The sequence below is a fragment of the Miniopterus natalensis genome, chromosome 2 (assembly GCF_054644295.1).
Source record: "Miniopterus natalensis isolate mMinNat1 chromosome 2, mMinNat1.hap1, whole genome shotgun sequence".
In the NCBI taxonomy this organism is placed as follows: Eukaryota; Metazoa; Chordata; class Mammalia; order Chiroptera; family Miniopteridae; genus Miniopterus; species Miniopterus natalensis.
In genome coordinates, this window is record NC_142082.1 from 184871971 (window position 1) to 184893518 (window position 21548).

Here is a 21548-nt window from a genome sequence, read left to right on the forward strand (position 1 = left end):
GCTTGTGATTTTAAAGTGTTGTAAGATGCTTCTGGCAGGACTCTTGCTAACCATTTCCTTTTTTTATGATGTACCAGATATTGACGAGTGTCAGAGTGGTATTCATAACTGCCTCCCCGATTTTATCTGTCAGAATACTCTGGGATCCTTCCGCTGCAGACCCAAGCTACAGTGCAAGAGCGGCTTTATACAAGATGCTCTAGGCAACTGTATTGGTAAGACTGCCGCCAGGCTCCGGGGTCCACCGGGCGGGGCGAGCCACCAGCCGCGGGCCCCTCTAGAACGCGGGGCCTCGTAGCGGATGGAGCGGAGGTCGGCCGGCTTTTTCTGTGAAGGGCCGAGTCGCAGATGTGTTAGGCAGCGTGGGCCACGGTTGCAGCTGGAAAGCGGCCACATATATGTCCACAAATGGGCACTCCTGTGTCCCAATAAAACTTCCTTTACAGAAAATCCATCAGCAGGCTGGGTTTGGCCCCAGGGCTATATTTTAATTTAGCAGCCCTTGGTGTAGACCAAAGAACTTGTGTTGTGGAGTCAGACACCTGGTTTTGAACTAGGTGACCTAAGGGAGTTTACGTCCTCCCTCTGAATCTCGATTTCCTTCTTGATAAAATGATATAATAACCATAATACCTGGCTTGTGGGCTTGGGGCAAAGCTTCAGCAAGGTGACAGGAAGTGTCTGGTCTGTTAAGAAAGTGTTTTAAAAAAATAACCTGGCCCTGGCCAGCATGACTCAGTGGTCAGAGCATCGGCCTGCTCACCAAAGGGTCACGGGTTCGATTCCCAGTCAAGGGCATGTACCTGAGCTGCAGGTTCGATCCCCAGCCCTGGTCAGGGCGCATGCAGGAGGCAACCAATGGATGTGTCTTTCTCGCATCGATGTCTCTCTGTCTCTCCCTCCTTTCCAATCTCTGTAAAAATCAATGGGGAAAAATATCCTGAGGTAAGGATTAACAACAACAAAATAATCTGTATTGGTAGTCAAATTCACAGACAGACGAGAAGGGTGTTCAGCAGGGGTCGGTGGGGTGGGGAGTTAGTGTCCAAGGGCAGAGCTTCAGCTGGGAAAATGGAACTGTGGATGGATAGTGGGGACGCTTGCAGAACAGTAATGTACTTAATGCCACTCATCTGTATACTTTAAAATGGTCGAAATGGTAAATTTTGTTACCTGTATTTCACCACAATAGAAAAAAACTGTGTTGCTATCAGAGGAAGGCCAGTGGAAATGAAAGAGGGTCCCACGTGGGCTTCCTGCACATGGGAGCGGGTGGGACTGACTGGGCTGGAGAAGCCGCCCGGGGTGGAGCGAGGGGCCAGGAGCAGCTGGGGGGTTACCTGCTCCGGACACGGGAGGCCACTGCCCTTCCTCCTGCAGTCGCCCAGGGTAACCACCCGGCTTGGTCACTGTTGGCATTTGAGTCCAGATCGGCTGGCCTGGCCTTGCCCTCTGCTCCAAGGAAGCTTCTGGGTCCTGCCTTTGAGATCAGAAGGACTTCCCTCCTGATCTGAGCTGCGGCCACCACTAGTCACCCCCACCCCCCCGGGGCTGCCCCATCACCCCTGAGCAAGGGACCACGAGTCCCGTCTTAAATCCATCTCACCCTCTCTCAGATAAATCTGTCTTGACCTTCGATTGGAAATGGTAGTTTGCACGGAAAACCTTTTACGAACCACCCCAGGATATTTAAAGACACGTAGAGCAGCGACCCCTTAGGACAGGGGCCTCACCTGAACCCAACCCCAGTCTTCGTTCCTAAAGCTCCCCTTTCATGCCCTGGGGGAGGCGTCTGAGCCGAGGGGGCCCCAGCGCTCTGCTGTTGGCCCCGAGCCAGCCCAGCTGCGAGCAGGAGGCTCCTGCTCTCCCAGGGCCAGCGGGGAGGAGGCGCCTGCCCAGACTTGCCCCGTGCTTGCGGGGGGCTCCTGGGGAGGCGGGCCTCTGCTGGGGATGGAAACCCTGACTCACGGCAGAACCACCCCGATTTCCCCAAAGCAGGAGATTTTCAAGTCCCAACTCAGCCCTGCTTTCCCCTCTGTGGGGTGCAGCACAAGAGCAGTGGGAAGGGACAGTCCCCTCTGTGTCCTCCCCTAGAGGGGGGAGAGCCCCGGCGAGTGGGGCAAAGCCTCGCAGGGGCCCAGGGCCCAGGACGGGGGCCGAGGGCCAGCCACCAGTACTGGTTATTCTGCGAAGCCAAACGTCGGCCCTCGGGGGCAGCAGCATCTCAGCCCAGGGGCGGCCCCCTTTTCCTGGGCGCATGACCCCTGCCACCAAGTTTAGGATTCTTTTTAAAATTATTGTTTTTATTTCAAAAGTTATATACGTTTTTACCAAAAGGCAAACAAGACCCAAGTGCAGGCAGGACACCTCCTGCTCGGTGGTACCTGTGTGCTCGCTCTCTGGGCTCCCGCTTCCTCGAGACTTTTTGTTTTTATGAAGATGGGCCAAGCTGTTCTGCCACTTGCTTCTGCCCCCCCCCCCCACTTAACGATGTATTGGGGCGTCATTTTATGTCGGTACCTTTATGTCATCTTTTAAAAAATGACTGGATCATCCAAAGTAATCCTTTGCAAGGACACAGTGTAGCAGGAGAGAATGTTTCAGGATAGTCTCAGGAGAGGGCAGCTCCCTTCCTCTGCGGGAGCCTGCGCCTTCTGCTTGCACGCCTCCGCCGACGGCACGCTCACTCCCCCAGTTCAGCATGATCAGTGGTGGGAAGCTTTGACCTCAGGTGTGGCCAGAATGCATCTTTCTGGAGCTCCTGAAAGCGTCCCTGGGGCCCCAGGAGCCCATTGGGTGCCCCTCCAGCCACAGCCCGCAGCCCTGTAGCTGCAGAGCTTCGCCCTTGGGGCCAGTGCAAAGGGCGGGGCCAGGGCAGTGGGCACAGGTCCCCTTCTCTATTATAAAATGACCTTGAGGCTTGGTCTCGAGGGCCTTGAGACTCACATCTGTGTCGGTTTCCTTCATCTTCCAGTCCCCTCCACGCCCTCACCGGCTTTCTTTCTGCTTAGTGAGGACAAGGGAACGGGCCAGGGCAGGCTTCCCACGCGCTGATCCATGTGGGTCTCGGGACGGTCACGGATCCCGGGGGCAGGAAAGGGCTCCGTGGTCATTGGGTTAAATGGAGTGAACGGGCCCTTAGAGCTGGGATTCTGGGCTCCTGTGTGAGCCCCCAAAGGGGAGAGATTGGACGAGTTCCCAGACTCAGACCTTTTCTCTTCACTTGTTCTATTTGTTCAGTCCCGACCATGTGTTCATTGTCTCGCTCACTCACTGACCGCCTGGCCCTCCTGCCAGGGAGCCCACAGGCTGAGGGACCCCCGTCTCTGGAGCACACGAGGTCTCTAGGGGCACCTGTGTCCCATGGCACAGGGTTTGGGAACCGTAGATCTTACTGGAGAGCATGAGGCTTAGAGGGGAGGGAGCGATGCCGTTGCTAACCCCGCATTTGTCCCTGACACCTGGCGGAGGCCCGCAGCTTTCCCCGTGAGGGGCTAGATAGTCGGTGTCAGCCGCGGCCACAGGGTGTCTGCGTGGCTCTGGAAGGCGCCTGACGCGATAGATGCAAGGACGGGCTGTGCTCCAGTAAACGAGACTTACAAAAACGGGGGGGGGGACCCTGCTGCAGACGCGGGGGCCCTGACGGCCTTGAGCCGGAGCTTCCTGTTTACGAGGCGCAGATGCTGAGCGGCCCCCCTGCTCGCGGCCCGCTGTGCGCCGGGCGGTGGCGGGCGGGGGGGTCAGCCGGGCAGCGTGGGGCTGCGCCAGGTCGGCTCCAGGGCGGGAGGACGTGCACTTGGCTGCGGGGATCCAGCTGATCCCCCTTTTTGCCTTCAGCTGGGTACCCCACCATCACCCTTCTCTTTGCGCCCGTAGGTGCTCTGCGTCTGTGTGAATAGGTGATTGTTAAAACCTAGGCCCTGCCCTGGCTGCTGTGGCTCCGTGGTTAGGGCATCGGCCCGCGCCGAAGGGTCTCGGGTTCGATCCCCCGTCCAGGGCACGTACCTGGGTTGCAGGTTCCATTCCCAGCCCCAGTCGGGGTGCTTGCGGGAGGCAACCCGTCAAGGCGTCTCTCTCACATCGATGCTTCTCTGTCTCTGTCTCTGTCTCTGTCTTTCTCTTTGTCTCTCTCTCTCTCTCTCTCTCTCTCCCCCTCTCCCTTCCACTCTCTGAAAATCAATGGAAAAAACATCTCTGGGTGAAGATTAACAAGATAAAAAGAACCTTAGGTCCTTTGAGAAGTTGCCCCGATCGGAAGTCCAGGCTCTGGGGCCTGGCACTGACTGGAGTCTGAGAGTGGACAGATGTGTCACCAGTGCTCCTTGTGTGCTTACTGGCCCATACTTGCCGGGCGTGGGTTCATCGCAGCTGACCGCCTCACGGTCCCTGTGCCAGAGGTGTGTTTAGTCAGGGAGGGAGACCCCTTCCTGCCGGACCCGAGTGAGCGCAGGCCCGGAGGGGCCCAGGTGGGGGCGGGCAGGTGGTATCTCCGAGAAGGTGGCCCCAAGCTGGACAGAGGAGGCAGGCAGCTTCCTAGGCAGGGACCGTGCGAGTAAAGGCTCAGAGGTGGGGCCCGAGTGGCCTGTCCCAGAGCTGTAGGTGTGTTGTTAGGACTGGAGCCTGGGCTGCAGGAGAGACTGGCCAGTGAGGCTGGGAGGCGGCAGGGCCAAGCCAGTCACGGAGGAGCCCGGAGCCTCACCGGGGCAAGGGTGCTGGCACTGAGGGGCCGGCCCCATCTCCCTCAGCCTCCCCCCCGCTCAGGGAGGGTGCTCCGTACACCGGGTGGAGCGTATGAATATGGGATGGCACCCGGATCACATGGGACTCAGAGGGGACTTGACTGTGGAAGGGCTGGGAGCCAGGTGGGCGGCTGCAGACTCACTGCCACAGACGATGGAGGTATTGAAGGTTTAGGGGCAGGAAGGTGGACCTGGAGGCGGTGTTTAAGGGGGTGTGTGTTGGCGAAGTCTGGGGCCAGCGGAGGCCGCTGCGTGGTCTGGGACGAGGGCATCGTGGTACCTCTGTTTGTGATTTTGCAAAGGGGAGGGATGGGGTTTGCTTGGCAATCGAGTTGTAGGGTTTCTGGGAGCGGTCTGTGTCTAACCTGGTGTCTCTGTCTTTCCCGCCCTAGATATCAATGAGTGTTTGAGTGTCAGCCCCTCGTGCCCTGTGGGGCACACGTGCATTAACACGGAGGGTTCCTATACGTGCCAGAAGAACGTGCCCAACTGTGGCCGTGGCTACCACCTCAACGAGGAGGGAACCCGCTGTGTGGGTTAGTATTAAAAAAAACCACCAACCTGAAATGGGCTTTTATCTCCGCTCCCAGCACAACCCTCCCTTCTCTGGAAGGGGAGAGTAGATCCCCAAAGAGAAGCCATTGCTACCTGTCCATCCGTCCCCTTGCTGATCTCCAAGCCCCGGCCTTGATTGTCTGCTGCTTGGACCATTGCAGTAGAATGCCAGCCCACCCACCGCCTCCGGCTTGTCCCTCTCACTCTGTCCAGTCATCCCGAGTGGAAAGCTCTCTTGCCCCTCCATGCCCACAGCCCACAGACAGAACACAGGTGCCCCTGCTTATAATTGAGTCATCCTGAGCTGCCCCAGCCTCACAAACTGTATAATCTGGATGGAATAAGTCTGGCTGCTCCCCAGACAAGCCTACCTTTCCTCTTGCACTGGTCCCTTTGCCCACCTGCTCCTACGTGCCCGGGAATCCAGGGCCTGGATCCCTGCCAGCCGACAGCGTCTGCTTCCCTGTCACTCCCAGAGCACTTCCTCGGCGTCTCCCCCGGTCACTGGGCACTTACTGCTTAACTAAGGTCACTGTGACTGGCCAGGGCAGGAGTCTTCCGAGGATAGGGACCAGCTGTCCCCCCGGCATGGGCCCCACACACAGTAGGTGCTCTGTGAAGTCGTGTTGAAGCACAAGCAATGCTGCTCTGTCATGTCCATTTCAGCTTATCCTTCCTTTCTGACCATCCTGGGGACACACACACGCCCTCTGGAGGTGTTCCAACGTGTCTTCTCTTTTGCCAGATGTGGATGAGTGTGCGCCCCCCGCTGAGCCCTGCGGGCCAGGGCACCTCTGCCTGAACTCCCCAGGAAGTTTCCGCTGCGAGTGCAAGGCTGGGTTCTATTTTGACGGCATCAGCAGGACATGTGTGGGTACGTGGTGTCCCCATAGGCTTTGGGGGGTTCCCGGCCAGGTGGCACTAAATTGAACCAGCCCGTTGTCTCCCCGAGTGACCATGGCCTGTTCCTCAGAGCAGGACCCCAAGTCGGGAGATGCATCCCGGCTCTGACTCCGCGGCTGCCCCCCCGGGCCTGAGCCTGTCTCCCGCCTGTACAGCAGGTGCCCCACATCACCTCAGACCTCGAGTGCTCATGAGGCTCCAGCCACCCTACAAATGCCCAAACGATTCGTGATTTCCCAGAGAGTCACGGCTGACCTGCAGGGCCGCAGGGCCCCGAGCTGTGCATATAGCCCGGAGCAGTGAGAACCAAAGACAGCATGGCAGAGGCCACCAGGGGAGGGGACAGACCCTGCTGCTGGCACCTGCCCCGCCCACTCCAGGGGCCCTTGCTCAGAGCCCCTGGACCCTGGTGGGCACACGCCCAGAAGTGTTGTCCTGTGAGGGGCAGGGGTGGCCAGTGGGCCCTGGCTTCCTGCTGACTTGCCCTGTTTTGGGGACAAGCCGCATTGCCTGTCTCCTCTGACGAATGAGGCTGAAAGGCATGGCTAAGGGGGGAGGCCGTGGCCCCTAAGCCGCCTGCCCGCTCCCTTCCAGACATCAACGAGTGCCGCCGCTACCCCGGGCGCCTGTGCGGCCACAAGTGCGAGAACACGCTGGGCTCCTACCACTGCAGCTGCTCCGTGGGCTTCCGGCTCGCGGCCGACGGCCGCTCCTGCGAAGGTGAGGGGCCTAGGGCCGGGGCAGCCCGCGGGGGACTGGCCCACGCTCGTTTCCCAAGCACGTGGTGAACGACACGCTGGCGGGGGAATGCCTGTTAAAAGGTTGCTTGTCAGGGGTGACGCCCGCCTGAGTTCCCCTGCGTCCCGGAGGGGCTGGTCACACCTGACTGCCAGAGTGGGGTGAACAGGCTGGCTGAGACCCAGCCGGGGGTGGGGGTCTGGAGGCCTCAGAGCCACTGCTTGTCCACGTGACCTTGGGGAGTGGCTGACCTCACCTGCCTTGGTGGCCTCACGGGAAAATGGGGTTAAATGTCAAAGAGAAACAGAAGCTGGGCAGGTTTTATGTAGACCACTGCAGTAGGGGGGAGACCTCACGTACGTTGGTCTCAATGCCACCAAAACAAAAGGTCCAGGGCGACTTTTTTTTTTTAATGCTCACCGGAGGATATTTTATCCCATTGATTTCAGAGAGAGTGGAAGGAACAGAGGGAGGTTTGGAGGGAGGGAGGGAGAGACACACATCAGTGGGAGAGAGAAACATCGGTTGGTTGTGTGGGAGACAGGGGCCAGGGATAGAACCTATAATCAGGTACGTGCCCTGACTGGGAATCAAACCCGAGACCTTCCAGTGCACAGGACGATGCTCTGAGCCACACCGGCCAGCCTGGGGGGCAGCTTTTTAAATGCTGGGGCGTGCTCAGGGAGCACCCTGAGGGTGTTAAGGGGTGGTCCATGTGATCAGGCCACTAGGCCGGCCGTGTCTGCTCCCAGCCTCCTGTCCTGCTGCAGAGACGGGATGGGCACATTTCAAACACGCGGCTCCCGTCCGTGAGAAAGACACTCCCGGGTGGTAGACGGTGCGTCTCAGAGGGACAGAGAAAGGACTCACATTTGCAAGTTCCCTAAAGGAAGTGCTTCTAAGGAAAAGGGGCCTGTAGGCAGGCGTTGGTGGGAACGCACAGTGAATTCTCTTGGAGTCATCGAGGCCTCCCAGGCAGGGCTTATAAGGGGGCTTAGGTCTCGCCCTCGGACACCGTCTTAGGCCAGTAGATGCCATGCTGACTGCTCGGGTCCCTGAGTGTGCGGGGTGGGGCTTGGACAGACTCCTTGGTGCCCAGGGTCTTGGGTTCTCAGGTAACAGCGACCTCCTCTGATGGGAGGGATGGGATGAGGTGACCAGGGTGTGCAACGTGGGGTTGGGCACCTCTGGGTGCTCAGCAGATGCCACGTCTCCTGGGGATCAGGTCTGAGGTCAGCAGAAATCGAGACCATTGACAGCCCCCGGCGATCCCCACGTTACCCGTCAGGCCCTGTTCCATGCAGTGCGGTGCCGGGGGCCGTGGTGGAGCAGGTCTTAGAACTCGGGGAGGAGAGATCACGGAGGGCCCGTCTGCCAGGCTGCCCTCACTGCACGTAGCTCAGACTGGAGGGCAGACTGTGTAATGTGCTCCTGGGGCCTGGCTTCCCCCAAGATCCTGGGACTTGTCCCCCAGGAATTAGACCCAACTCCTGCATATTGACAAGGAGCCAGGTTCCCACCTGGGGGTCCTCCGGGCCTGGGTTTAAATCCCAGCTCTGCCATGGCCTGGAAGAAGTGACTCGGCGTTTCTAGGCCTCTGTGTTCTCATCTGTACAATGGGGATGTCACCTGGGAGGGGTCATGATGCAGCAGGTGAGGAGCTGTCACACAGCCAGGCTGTCACGTCATCCGGACGGGAGACGCGGCATCTCGCAGCGGGCAGTGGCCGGGATGGGGAATCCAGGTCCATCGGCGGTGGGGGGGCCAGAAGAGGTGCCTCTTTTCTTCTGGTGACCCCAGGTGGGCCCCCAGCCCCGCGCCCCAGGACCTTCCACCTCTCCGCCTGTGTTCACGGCCCCGCCAGGGACGTGGGACGTGGCTCAGAGCCCTGACCCGGGACCCTGTCTTGCAGACGTGAACGAATGCAGCAGCAGCCCCTGCAGCCAGGAGTGCGCCAACGTCTACGGCTCCTACCAGTGCTATTGCCGCCGCGGCTACCAGCTCAGCGACGTGGACGGGGTCACCTGCGAAGGTGAGGGCGCCTGCTCCTTCAGGCCGGCGGGCGGTTGGTTTTTCCCCCTAAGGGAGATTTACCCGGGTGCCCTCACCCACCTCGAGTGAGGGTTGGAAGGGAGCAGAGCCGCCGGGCACCGTTTTCTTTAATAAAAGCCTAACGATGGTGATCGCCGTGTGTGCGGAACCCCCGCAGGACTTGGCGGCGGTGTGTCACCCAGGGGTGAGGAGGGGGCTCAGGGCCACCCACATCCCTGACTTTTGAAAGCCCCTCACCGGCCTGGGCCCTCCTCCTCTGCACCATGGTGGGTTCACCCCGGACTCTTTGGGTAGCCGGGGAATGAAACCCAGGGAAGTACAGCGCCTGGCACGGCAAGGTGCTTAAATCAACCATCAGGATTATTGCCATTTCCGTGGGAGGGGGGTTTTTGTTAGCACGGTTATAATAATTAGCACCAGGATGCACTGGCAGCCTGCAGGGCACCTGTCCTGGTGTCATTCTGAAGCCCTCTGCCCGGTCCCTCTGCCCAGCTCCCCATCTGCCTCCTTCTCACATGCACACTCTGCACCATGAACTTGCTGTGTGGCCCCAGGCTAGCTCCTTTCCCTCTCTGGCCCATTTCCCCTTCTTTTTAAAAAAATTGATTTTAGAGAGAGAGGAAGGGAGAAGGGTAGAGAGATAGAAACATCGATGAGAGAGTCATTGATCAGCTGCCTCCTGCAGGCCCCCTACTGTGGACGGAGCCCGCAACCCGGGCACGTGCCCTGACGGGAAATAGATCCAGGGACCTCTTGGTTCATGGGTTGGAGCTCAACCACTGAGCCACACTGGCCGGGCCCTTCTCCCCTTCTGATGGGATGACCTCTGGTACGGCCCCAGCCCTGGCGTTTTGAGAGCTCCTGTGTCCCAGGCCCCAGCCCAGGGCCACACAGGACGCTGAGGGGGGCCCTTGCTGTTGCAGACATCGACGAGTGTGCCTTGCCCACCGGGGGCCACATCTGCTCTTACCGCTGCATCAACTTCCTTGGAAGCTTCCAGTGCAGCTGTCCCTCGTCCGGATACAGGCTGGCCCCCAATGGACGCAACTGCCAAGGTGAGCGTGCTGGGCTCTGCACGTCGCTGGGGGCTCTGCGGTATTGGGGCTGAGGCCCCGACCCGGGGGCCACACCTCAGGCGGGTGCATTTGGGAAGGGGAAGGGAGGCCTCGTCATCCAAAGTGTATCCTGGGGTCCATGGGTGCCCTGGTCTCCCCCACCTGCCCCTGCCCCCAGCACACCTGTCCTCAGGGTTCTGAGCCCGCCTGCCTTGCCCTTGGCAGCCCCGAGGGGGCCGGAACAGGGGCTGACAGCCTTTGGGAAGATGCCCACTGGGGAGGAGATGGGACGTCTGTGCCCGAGGACCCTATTCCAGAGCACAGTGCTGTTTGCCCAGTTTTCATTCAGTCATTCGACAAATGGGCCAGACCTCGCCAGGGCAAACAGTGAGCAGGTGGTGGAGGCCAAGGTGCTGATCCCTGGCAAGGGGGTGTGTGGCCTGGGTGTGTGACAACTCCAGGGTCTCTTGGGCTGGGAGGGTCCCACTGGGGCTAGGGCTCAGCTCCGGCACTCTCCAGGGGTCACCCTGCGTGCTGTGACCATCCTTTTGGTAACTGAGAGGGGTGCTGAGTGGATATTCGTGAATGAATAGCCGGGAATGGAAACATTGCCTCACCTCTGGGAACAGCCCCAGGAGCTGAGTCATAGAGGTTGGATCTGTCCAGCCCCTTCCTCATGAGCCCCCACATGGGGCTGGTGACCCAGAGGCTCTGGGGCCCCAGGTTCTGCAGATTCGTTTCTGGTCCTGCAGAAGGTGACTTGGACCCCAGGCAGCAGCCTGGCATTTCCTGGGAGGGCCCTGCTCAGCTGGCCCCGAGCTCTGGGTGGGAGACCCAGAGACGCTCTGTTTTCACATTTCTGAGGGAGCAAATAACTTCCCTTCTCCTGGCCAGGCTCCCTCACCGCAGCCCCAGGGTCCTGCCAGACACAGCAAAAACACATTCCTGAGCCGAGGCCTTTGAGATTAGGAGGCATATTTTTGCCACCAAGGTCGGACATTCGGCCCCTCTTAAGAGATGCCCCCTGGCTTTGTGATGCCCCCCGGGCCCCACCATGTGCCTGCTCTGGAGGTTGCGGGAAGGGGGACGGCTCCCCATGTCCAGGGTCCAGCCCAGATATCGCTGACCCCAGACACTGGGCACAATGTAGGATCCCATGAGGCCTCGGCTTCCTAGTCTGGACACGAGGCTCCCGGCTGCCGCTCTTTCCTCGCTGGGATGCTCTGAGCCACCTGAGCCGAGGGTGCTGAGCCTCCGGAGCTGCGGAGAGGCCCTGGTGGGTCAGAGCACAGACCCTGGCGCCAGCCTGCCTGGGTTCAAAGCTTGGCTCTGCCACTTACGACATGCTTGACCTCAGGCCAGCTCCCCCTGGAGTGAGGATGGCAGCAGTCGCCTCGGTGAACTGTTAGGATAATTAAGAGAATTCAGTGAAGCATTTCCAGGGCCATCCGAGTAGTAGTAGCTGGGATCAGTGTTTCATTCATTCCAGGCATTGCCAATAGTAAGCAGATGCCCTGTAAATATAAATGTGCTATAAATAGCAGAGCTGGCAGAGGGCGCTGCTCCAAGGAGCAGCCAGGGGAGGGCAAGGATGGCCCGATCCCCACCCCGACCCCAGCTGACGGGAGGCCCGAGCACCCCCGTGGGTGGGTGGGGATGGCTCGTGCGGCCCGGCCTTCACTGCGTCGCCTTGGTCTCTCGCAGACATTGACGAGTGTGTGACCGGCATTCACAACTGCTCCATCAATGAGACCTGCTTCAACATCCAGGGCGGCTTCCGCTGCTTGGCCTTCGAGTGTCCGGAGAATTACCGCCGCTCCGCAGACACGTAAGTCCCTCGGCCCGCGGGTGTCTGTCTGTGTTGGCCTTGCTGGGGGCCCGGCTCCCAGCCTGGGCAGGTGGTTCATGAGCTGTGCCCTCCTGCAGGGGTCTTGGGACACTCGAGGACCCCCCTGGTTCTCAGGCCCCTAAATGCCGGCAAGACTGGTCGCAGAAACCAAGCTAGTGGCCTCCTGCGAGCTGGGGGCCGGCGGCCCTGCTCTCCCAGCAGCCTGGGCGCGGAGCCAGGCTGCAACCACAGCCCTCTTGTTTCCCGGTGTGAAGTTTAAGCAGGGGACAGCTCTCTGGGCCTCGGTTTCCTCCTATGTAACATGCGGATATCAGGATGCTCTGAATCAGATGAAGGCAGCAGCGACTCTGGGTGGGCCCACGTGACGGGTTGGGGCGTCATTATTGGGCGAACCCATCTGAGACCCAAGTTGTGCTCAGAACCGTTGACCGAGGGAGTTGCGTGGAAGATTCTGTGTCCTCCGTTTGAAGCTGTGTGTCCATAACGTCACTGTAAGCTCACTCATCCCAGGCCCCTGGGATGTCCACTGGTGTGTCAGGGACCCCCTGTTCCTTGGGGAGTAGTGAGGACCCCCAGTCTCACCACACACCATCCCACCCTGATTTTATTTGAAGAGTCTCAGTGCCGTGGTCAGCTGTTTCGGGAAAAGCTCCAGGGTGGGAGACAATCTCAGGAATGTGGATATGTGATCCCTCCGTCTGGCCCCAGGCCGTGGCTCAGAGCCAGCTTACAGCCAGGCTGTGTGACCTGGCCCCTTGACCTCGAGCCTGCTATTCCCACCAGAGGGTCAGTACCTTCTGGGATAGTACACGGAGCCCCAGCTCCATTTGCTCAGCCCCAGGGCCCTGGCTCCAGTTCTGGCCCGGCCTCCAGCTTGTTGGAACCCGGAGCGGTTTCAGCCAGACGCTCAGACAGCCAAGTCTCCCGGCCCAGTCTCCCATAGCCCTCTGTGTTCTCTCCAGCCTTGGGGTGCTTGCTCACCCCGCTGCCTCGCCCCCTCCCCTCGGGCCTGCTCCATGCCCCCAGCCTGTGTTCTGTCTGCTTGGAAACCCATCACCCGGCTTCCTCCCCGGGCACTGGTCAGGGAAAAGCCACTCCAGGACTGGAGTGCTCAGCGTTCCAAAGAGGTGTCATGAGTTACGCAACCCCGGCGGGGGTGACGGTGCTCCTCTGAGTGGTCAGGGAAACGCCGTGTCCTTAATTGAGGCTGTCCTGCTGTTTGTCACTGTAAGTTCCGGTGCTCCGCGGCCCTGTCCGCCTCTGCTGTGTGTCGCTGACCTCTCACACGGCCACGAACGCAACAGGAAGGAGGCTGCCCCGTGCGGGGTCTTCAGGCCTCACCAGCCCGAGGCTGGGCGGGTTGGCATTGCGCGCTGAGACGGTCTGAAATCTGCCACCCTCGGTGCTGGAGAAACTTACTGACTTGTTTGGGGAATGTTCGCCGCAGGCCTACTGTGTGCAGACACCTGGGCAGAAAGGCCCCCAGCCCCTGCCCACTAGGAGCACTGCAAACCCAGCCAAGGCCACAGAGTTCAGGGGTGCTGAGGCCAAGGGGGGGCGCCTGTGTGCCTAGGGTGCCTGGAGTAGGGGGTGCTTCAATGAAGCGGGAAGGAGGAACTGAGGCAGGTGGAGAGGGAGGGAGTGGAGGCCAAGACTCAGCGGGGCGTGGACATTAAACCAGGGGTGGGGAAAGTATTTTCTGCCAGAGGCCATTTGGATATTGATAACATCATTCGTGGGCCATACAAAATTATCAACCTAAAAATTAGCTGTGAACAAAGCTCCTAGATTTATTGAATTTCAAGGTTGCCTTGGTAGCACCGGATGTTACCCACCCCTGCGTTAAACAGAGAAGTAAGGGGTTCCCAGCAGTGAAAGTGGGGTGCTCATCAAGGAAGAGCTCAGTGCCCACTGAGGTTTGATGCTCGGAGGCCTGGTCTGTCCCCGTTTCATGGATTCACCCTCCTGTTCCCTGGGCCAATAAAGAGGGGGGTCGTCATCCTTCATAAGTAAAGGCAGGACGGGCCCCCACCCACTGTGAAGACGAGAGGGGCCGCGTGCGGGGCCGCCAGCCCCTCCAGGGAAGGTGGCTGCCACATTCACGCCCGTGCGTGCTCACTGGCGCCCCCCAGGGACCTGAGCAGAGGCTGGGCGGGGGTGGAGCTGAGTCCCGGATGCTGCGCCAGCTCTGGGGTCAGGCTCGCTGAAGCTGGCCCGCAGCTCAGTCCATTCCGGCCCCTTGACCTTGACGGGAAGCAGGTCCCCTGAGCGCCTCAGAGCCTCCACGTGCTCAGTTGTACAGGGAGTGAGGCTCTCGCCCTCCCGGGTCCCTGTAGGGCGGCCTGCGATTGTGGGCAGCGCCCGCTCCGTAAAGCTTGCCCCAGGTTCACCTCTTGTGGCATAATTTACTACCAGGACTGTGGCTCCTGCTCCTCGGTGCCGTGGCCTCGGGTCAGGCTCTTGGCCACACGCGGGGCCCTTTCTGCACCGGCCGTACCTGCTTGGCAAGGCCTTGAGGGCCAGTGAGCACCAGCGGGAACGGGCTCTGGGGCGCGGCCCCTCGGCCCGGGTGCTTAGAAAGAGCGGTGGCGAGGAGGCGGGGCGCTGCGGCCTCCCCCCCGACGCGAGTCCGAACGCAGAGGCTCCCGCGGTCTCTGCAGCCCTTGGTCTGTGAGCCGGCTGTGTGGCCGCTGGGTTCCTCGACCCTCTGATGGGAAGGCGGGGTGTGGCTCCTGCAGGCCATGTGGTCACGGAGCCACCGCTCCTGCTCATGGTTAAAGTTTTCTCCTGTTTTGACCCCTCTTGAGGATTCCTGGACCAGGTCCGGAATCCCAAGTTGAGAGGCCCATGGGGGTCTTATCCTGGCTGCCCCATCCCAGTCGGGGGACTTCCTCTGGGGCCAGGAGCGCCGATACCTTAGTGTGAGCAGAGTGACCAGTCACTGACGCGTCCCGTCAGTGGGATATTCCATTTCCTTCCTCCTCGCAAACCCAAGGATGGATCTGTGCCCTTGAGAAAGCAGCCTGTACATCTCAGAGGGCTGTGTCAGGAAGGACCTGGTGGCAGCCTGTCCGTGGCTAACATTCAGCGAGAGCGGCTTGTTCGGGGGCCCTCGACAGGCAAGATCGAAGATTCCCTCTCGCTCTCGCTGGGCCTCAGCCTCCCCTCTCTCTCTCCACACAGCCTCCTTCTGGGCAGTGTCCCTGGTGACCAGGGGGCAGTAACTGGAGCATGACCCAGCAGGCTGGGCCACAAACCACAGGGCTGGGCCTCGTGGACCCAGCAGGCTGTTAAGATCCTAACCGCACAATTCCCTCCTGCCCGCAGGAGGGCCGTTCAGAGTGTTCTGGAGCCTGGGATGGGACTGAATATTCCCTTTATCTCCTCTGCGGGGCCGACCTCTGAGACACGTGGTCTTGGAAGCCAGAGCAGGGCTGGGCAGCCTTGGTTGGCATGGCTCTTGGCCTGAGGGTGTATTTCCCCGTGGACGGGGGGTCGGGGGGTGGTAAAGCCCTGCCCTGGCTGGCTCCTGGGACTCGTCTCCAGAGTGACAAGAGCATGAGAATCAGGGACAACTGCAGGCACCAGACAGCCTAGGGTGGCCAGAATGGCCCTGTGTCCCAGAGAAGGGCCTGGGCCTTGAGGACCTTTTTTCTCTGGTATGTGGTGGCTTTCAAAATTACATTTCACAGAACCTGGGGTGTTGTGGCTGAGAAATTGGGGCACATTTTTCTCGGGTGCATGGTGAGATGGAAACCAAGGCATGGGTCCCGGGGCCTGGCCCTCCTCTGCCCTGAAATAGATGTGGTGACGGCCGACCCTCCCCAGTCCAGCCCACAGAGATTGTGCTGTTCCCGGCCTGCAGAAGGTTTGCCAGAAATAGCAGTTAGGTTTTCTGGGGCTCTTCAGTACTTTGGGGTACAGTAGGGTAGAACAGTTGATGTTGGAACCAATCAGGAAAAGCAGGGTCATGTCGATTGCACACATTTCTTCGATTCTTTTATTTTTATTTATTGATTTTAGAGAGGAGAAGGCAGAGAGAGAGAGAAACATCAATTTGTTGTTCCGCTTATTTATTCATTCACTGGTTGATTCTTGTATGTGCCGTGACTGGGGTTTGAACCCACAACCTTGGCGTATAGGGATGACGCTCTAACCAACTAAGCAACCCGGCCAGGGCTGATTTCTGCACATTTACTAAACACACAGTAGGCATTGAGCCCATGCTGGGCGCTGGAGATAAAGCCAGAGAGCCCATCCACGCCCTTGGGAAGCGAGTGGTCTAGGAGTCAGGCCCAGAAATGCCCCGGGTGAGGATGGCTTCGGGTGCCCTGGTTACTGACCCTGTGGGGCTGGGGGGGGACCACTGAGGAGCAAGGAGTGTCTGGCTTTCTGGTGAGTGACGGCTGCGGGAGCTGTACCAGACTGTCACGCACACCTCACATTCCCCCCCTTCCGCACTTGCTGGGTTGATGTTTCCAAATCAAAGCCCTGTCCTTGGACCGGGACAGGCGCACAGAACTGGGAAAGCTTAACGCGCATAAAGGAGGCTCTGGCGCCACCTGCTGGCCCGGCCCACCAGGCTCTTTCTGAAGCAGCTGGGGCCGGGGGGTATGTGCATGTGTGTGCGTGTGCATGTGTGTGCGTGTGTGCGTGTGTGGGTGCTTGCATGTTTGAATGTGTGTGCGTGTGTCGGTGCTTGCATGTTTGAGTGTGTGTGCGTGTGCATGTGTGCTTGCATGTTTGAATGTATGCGTGTGTGTGAAGGCTTTGAAATGGGACAGGCCCACTTTGCCTCAGCCACTGACCACAGACTGTGGAGTCGTGGACTCCCTGGGCTTCGGTCCTCCCGTCGGTAGACTGAGAGCGATGCGGGACAGTGATGTGAGCTAGTGGAAGGAGACACACCCTGATGGGCAGCAGGAAGCCCGTCCCGTCCCTCAGGCCGCCAACGTTACCCGGAGCGCTCCCGTCGGGCCTGGACTTGGGCGTCTTTGCAGCTAGGCTGCCCCCCGGCAGCGCCCAGGCCCCCCTTTTCTCCTCCTCCTCTCCCTGCTTCTGGGTCCCTCCCATGCACGGCCCCCTCCTCCGTGTCCCTGACCCTCACACACCTTTAGCGCATGGAGCTAGTTCCCGGGCCGGGCCTTTCTAACCTCAGGAGGTCAAGTAAATGGAAGGGCTGCCATCAGTCCTGACCAAGAGCCTGGACAGGGAGGTCAGAAGAGGCCACGCTCACAATAAGTGCACAGTGCCACAGAAGTCCAGGGACCCAGCACGAGGCGTGGGAGCTTACAGAGCTGATGTGGGGCGGGTGGCAGCCAAGGGCGGTCGGCGCTCCCGACCCGAGAACCCATAGCCCAGCAGGCGGGACTTCCTGGGCAGGTCCGCGAGTCCGGGGGGCTGTGCACCTCCACTCCGCCTCCCAAGGGGGCTGCCTGCACAGTACGATGGGCCTGGAGTTCAGGTGGCAGAAGATAGGACCTGTCCCCATCCTGTCACAGGAAGCTAGACCCTGTCCCCATCTCTGCGCCACGTCCTGGCTGGCGCTGTGGATGGGCAGGAGCTGGGCCTGGAGCAGGAGGCCCGGAGGGGGAGCAGGGACCAGACTCACCAAGCACAGGCCTGGCTTCCTTACTGCGACTCTGGGGAGGCCCTGGCTCCTCCAGCCTGTTTCCTCATTTGGAAACCGCACCCGCCCAGCGCAGTGCAGGGCGCACACTTGGGCGTGCGTGGTGGTGAAGAGCCGGGCACTCGGTACATGGCCGCAGCCAGGACTGCTGTGCGAAGATGATCACTGCCAGGGTCATCTCTGCAGCCCGCCCAGGAGCCCTGTGCGGCCCTGACCGCCGAGGGGCCGGGGGCCAGGAGCCTGGGTGGCACCCAGAGGGCAGGGCGCGCCTGTGAGTGCGGCCCGGGGTGGGGCTCGGCCAGTGAGAAGGGGACACACCTCACTCCGGGCGCAGCCACCCAGCGCCCCCTGGGGGTGTTGGAAGAGGCCGACGCCTGAGTCGGCAGCCCCGAGGCCCGCGGCACCTCCCGCAGGTGAGTGAGGGGCGCCCCTCCCCTTGCCTGGCCGGCCAGAGGGGCGGCGGGAGGCCCTGCGCAGCAGCCCCCGCGCCCCGCGCTGTGGTCCCCCCGCTTGCTGGATGGGCCCTAACCCTGTCCTGTGTCTCTGTCCACTTTCTTGCAGCCGCTGTGAGCGCTTGCCTTGCCATGAGAATCAGGAGTGCCACAAGCTGCCCCTGCGAATAACCTACTACCACCTCTCTTTCCCCACCAACATCCAAGTGCCCGCCGTGGTTTTCCGCATGGGCCCCTCCAGCTCCGTCCCCGGGGACAGCATGCAGCTGGCCATCACCGGCGGCAATGAGGAGGGCTTTTTCACCACCCGGAAGGTGAACCCCCACAGCGGGGTGGTGGCCCTCACCAAGCCCGTCCCCGAGCCCCGGGACTTGCTCCTGACCGTCAAGATGGACCTCTATCGCCACGGCACCGTCAGCTCCTTTGTGGCCAAGCTTTTCATCTTTGTGTCCGCAGAGCTCTGAGCACTTGCTTTGGGCCGCGGGGGCTCCCTCTTGTCGCTTTTTCTAACCCTCCTGGCTGCCTGGATTTTAATAAAGTTTAGCAGGCGATCCCACCCCGCATGCCTCGAGTGCCTCGGTTTATTTGGTGCGGCTGGGAGTCTCCGTTGTTTGTCATCATCAGGGCGAGCGAGCGCTGGCTGCTGCCTGGTGCCCCCAGGGGGTGACTGGGGTACGCCTGGGAGCGCCTGTCCACGGAGGTCACCGCACAGACCTCCTGGGAGCCCAGGTGAGGGGAGAGCGGGGCTCCGTGTCCCTTTCAAATGAATTCTCTCGTCTCCCGCTTGACCCCAGAGGACGAGGTGAGGGTGGAGAAGGGCCCTCGGGGATTGATGAGCTCCGTCCCCTCATTTTGCAAATGTGGAAACTGAGGCCCAGAGAAGGGGAGGGACTTGGCCGAGGTTACATGGCCTGTTTGTGGCAGAGCCTGACCTCAGGCTGAAGCTTGGTTTCCTCCCTGTGTCGCCTGGAGCTGAGCATTTAACGGAGGCAAAAAAGGGATTTGTGTGTGTGTGCGTGTGTGGTTCAAGTTTGCCGTCCTGTTTGTCCTGACGAGAAGCCCCACCCTGTGGTGGAGAAACACCGGCCACAGCGGCGGCGTCTCGGATGCAGCTCTTGCCTGTGTGAGGCCGGCGCGCCCGCCAAGGCCGCGGCCCGGAGCCCGAGGGGGAGCGAATGCACTGCTCGCAGGGGCCGCCAGGTGTGCGGCGGGTCCTTCCCTGTCCTCGGGCAGGTGCGTCATCCTCACAGGGACTCAGAGAGGGCGAGGGATTCGCCCAAGATCACACACCTGGTGTTGGAGCCTCAGCTCGCTGACCCTGCAGTTCAGACTGTTCTGTTCTGTCCCGACACCTCCGATGTGGGCTTTGACTCACCTGCCTCTCTCCGTCTCCACCGTGGCTCCAGCCAAACCGCTGTCACAGGCCTCCAGAGTGCCCGGCAAGGCCCTGCGTAACTTAGTGCTTGACTTGCCTAACGTGGCTCTGCACTTGCCCACCCCCCTCAGGCCACACTGACGAGTTCCCTGCTGCCTCAGGCCCTTTGCACGCCCTGTGCACCCTTGGCTTGGATGTTGGTTAGACTTCAGCTTAGGTGCCCTTTCTCAGAGAGGCCTTTCTTGACACCTGGGCTTATGTTCCTTCTGTCCTTTCTCGTGATCCTCCCTTTGCGATGATCATCACAGTTTGCAAGTGCCATTTACCTGTGTTTCCCACTCATCTTCCCCACCACCCACAAAGCTCCGGGAAGGCAGGGACCGAGTCTGTCTCGTTCAGATCTGTGTCCCTAGCTCCTGGCAAGATGCCAGCACACAGCAGGGGCTCTGTCCCTGGGTTATTTTGGAGATTCGTGAGACTCCACCCAGGGCCGTGTCTGGCTCATGGCGGGCAGTCAGCACGGGTTGGTTCTTTCACTCACTGGAAGGTGCTGGGTGCTCGTTGGGATCAAACGGGGAGTGAAGGTCCAGAGGGTTTGGATGTATCCAGGGTTGTTGTGTGTAGAGCTGCCATCACTCTGACTCCCAGACCGGTGCACTTCTTTTATTTATTTTTTAAAAAAATACCTTTATTGATTTCAGAGAGACGAAGGGAGAGGGAGAGAGAGATGGAAACATCAATGATGAGAGTCATTAATCAGCTGCCTCCTGCACGCCCCCTGCTGGGGATGGAGGAGCCCGCAACCCGGGCCTGTGCCCTGACTGGGAATCGAACCTCGATCTCCTGGATCCTAGATCGACGCTCAGCTGCTGAGCGACGCAGGCCGGGCCCTGTGCTCTTCTGACCGAGTGACTACTAACCTGAGCGCTCAAGGGGATACTAATATTGCTTATTATAATTATTATTAGGATGATAAAAAAACGATGACAGCGAAGGCTAACCTGCTGCTTACTGTGGGCCAGGCACTGTTCTAGGCACTTACTGATCCGCACAGTGGCCTTGCGAGAAAAGTAGTTATGACCGCATTTCACAGCGAAGACACGGAGGCATCAAGAGGTCAGGTAACTCGCCCAAAGCCCTGCAGCTGGCATCAGGCGAGGCCCGGATTCAAGGCCGGGCAGCCTGGCGCCGGGTCTGCACTGAGGGCCTCCCCGCCGCCTCAGATGCCGGGAGGAGGCAGGGCTCCTGGTTAGTCAGCGCGCGCAGGTGGTGGCCCTGGCCGCGTCTCAGAAAGCCCTGGATGCGAGCCCCTTCTGCAGCTTCCAGGTACTAAACAGGATCTTTCATTGGCTAGAGGAGGAGGCAGTGTGGTGTCGAAGAAGGGGCTGGGAAGGTGACATGAGACCGCGTGTGCCGAGCGTCTGGCGCAGAGATTCCGGGCAGGTGCGGCCCGTCGTGTTCGAAGCTCTCTGGATCCCAACCAAAAACACACGGGACAACTAGAGAAGGAATTTTTTTAAAGTCCACAGAAAACATTTACAACTCAACAAAGTGACAAGGTATCCCCACAAACCCCCCAGTACAGCCCATGCCCACCTGCCTGGTATTGGCATCCTTGCAGGGGAGAGCAGCGGGAGGCCCCCGAATAGCTCCCAGGTACAAAGCCCCCTAGACCGGCTGGGGGGCAGCCGAGACGGGGAGGCACGTCGCTCCCCCCGCGGCCCGCGTGCGCGGGGCTTGCAGAGGGAGTGCGGGGATGGAGCGATCCGGCCCCTAGGGATCCTCGAAACGGAACCACCAGGCTCCCCTGAAGCTCAGGGCCCCGCACTATGCAAAAATTGCTGGAACATGAAGTAGAAAATGGAGTGGAAGAGAGACAATGGGGACTGTCCAGGGAGAGGGATGTCAGAAAGCAAGCTGCCAAAAGGACAGATGAGGGGGCTCCGTGGAGTCAAAAAATACCCCACCGTGAACCCTGCCTCTTACTAAAATTTTAGGAAAACTAGTTTCACATAAAAAGGTTCAACTGACTTAACCTTGATTCAACTATCAAGGTTACATCTCATACAAAGTTATTGTAAGAAAACGGAGAATAAAGAACGGCTTGAATCCCTCTGGGTAAATACCAGAAAGATGTGCTCACAGACTAGATCGAAACTGGAACCTACGTCAAAGCAAACGAAAGGCACTAAGAAAATGGT

At 59.9% G+C, this 21548-nt stretch overlaps 1 protein-coding gene across 2 annotated transcripts in view; it reads left to right on the forward strand.

The window, feature by feature from the left end:
* FBLN1 (fibulin 1) overlaps positions 1 to 21548 on the forward strand; it is a 67607-nt gene that overhangs the window by 22395 nt on the left and 23664 nt on the right. Inside the window, exons 8-15 of one of the 2 annotated variants that reach the window (XM_087814977.1) lie at positions 78 to 215; positions 5132 to 5275; positions 6040 to 6168; positions 6792 to 6917; positions 8848 to 8967; positions 9911 to 10042; positions 11747 to 11870; positions 18082 to 18535. In XM_087814977.1, coding sequence (XP_087671103.1) covers positions 78 to 215; positions 5132 to 5275; positions 6040 to 6168; positions 6792 to 6917; positions 8848 to 8967; positions 9911 to 10042; positions 11747 to 11870; positions 18082 to 18436 — 1268 coding nt within the window. In that variant the 3' untranslated portion in view covers positions 18437 to 18535. Of the gene's footprint in view, positions 1 to 77; positions 216 to 5131; positions 5276 to 6039; positions 6169 to 6791; positions 6918 to 8847; positions 8968 to 9910; positions 10043 to 11746; positions 11871 to 18081; positions 18536 to 21548 lie in introns of those variants that run through there. The other variant, XM_087814976.1, reaches the window with a different exon arrangement.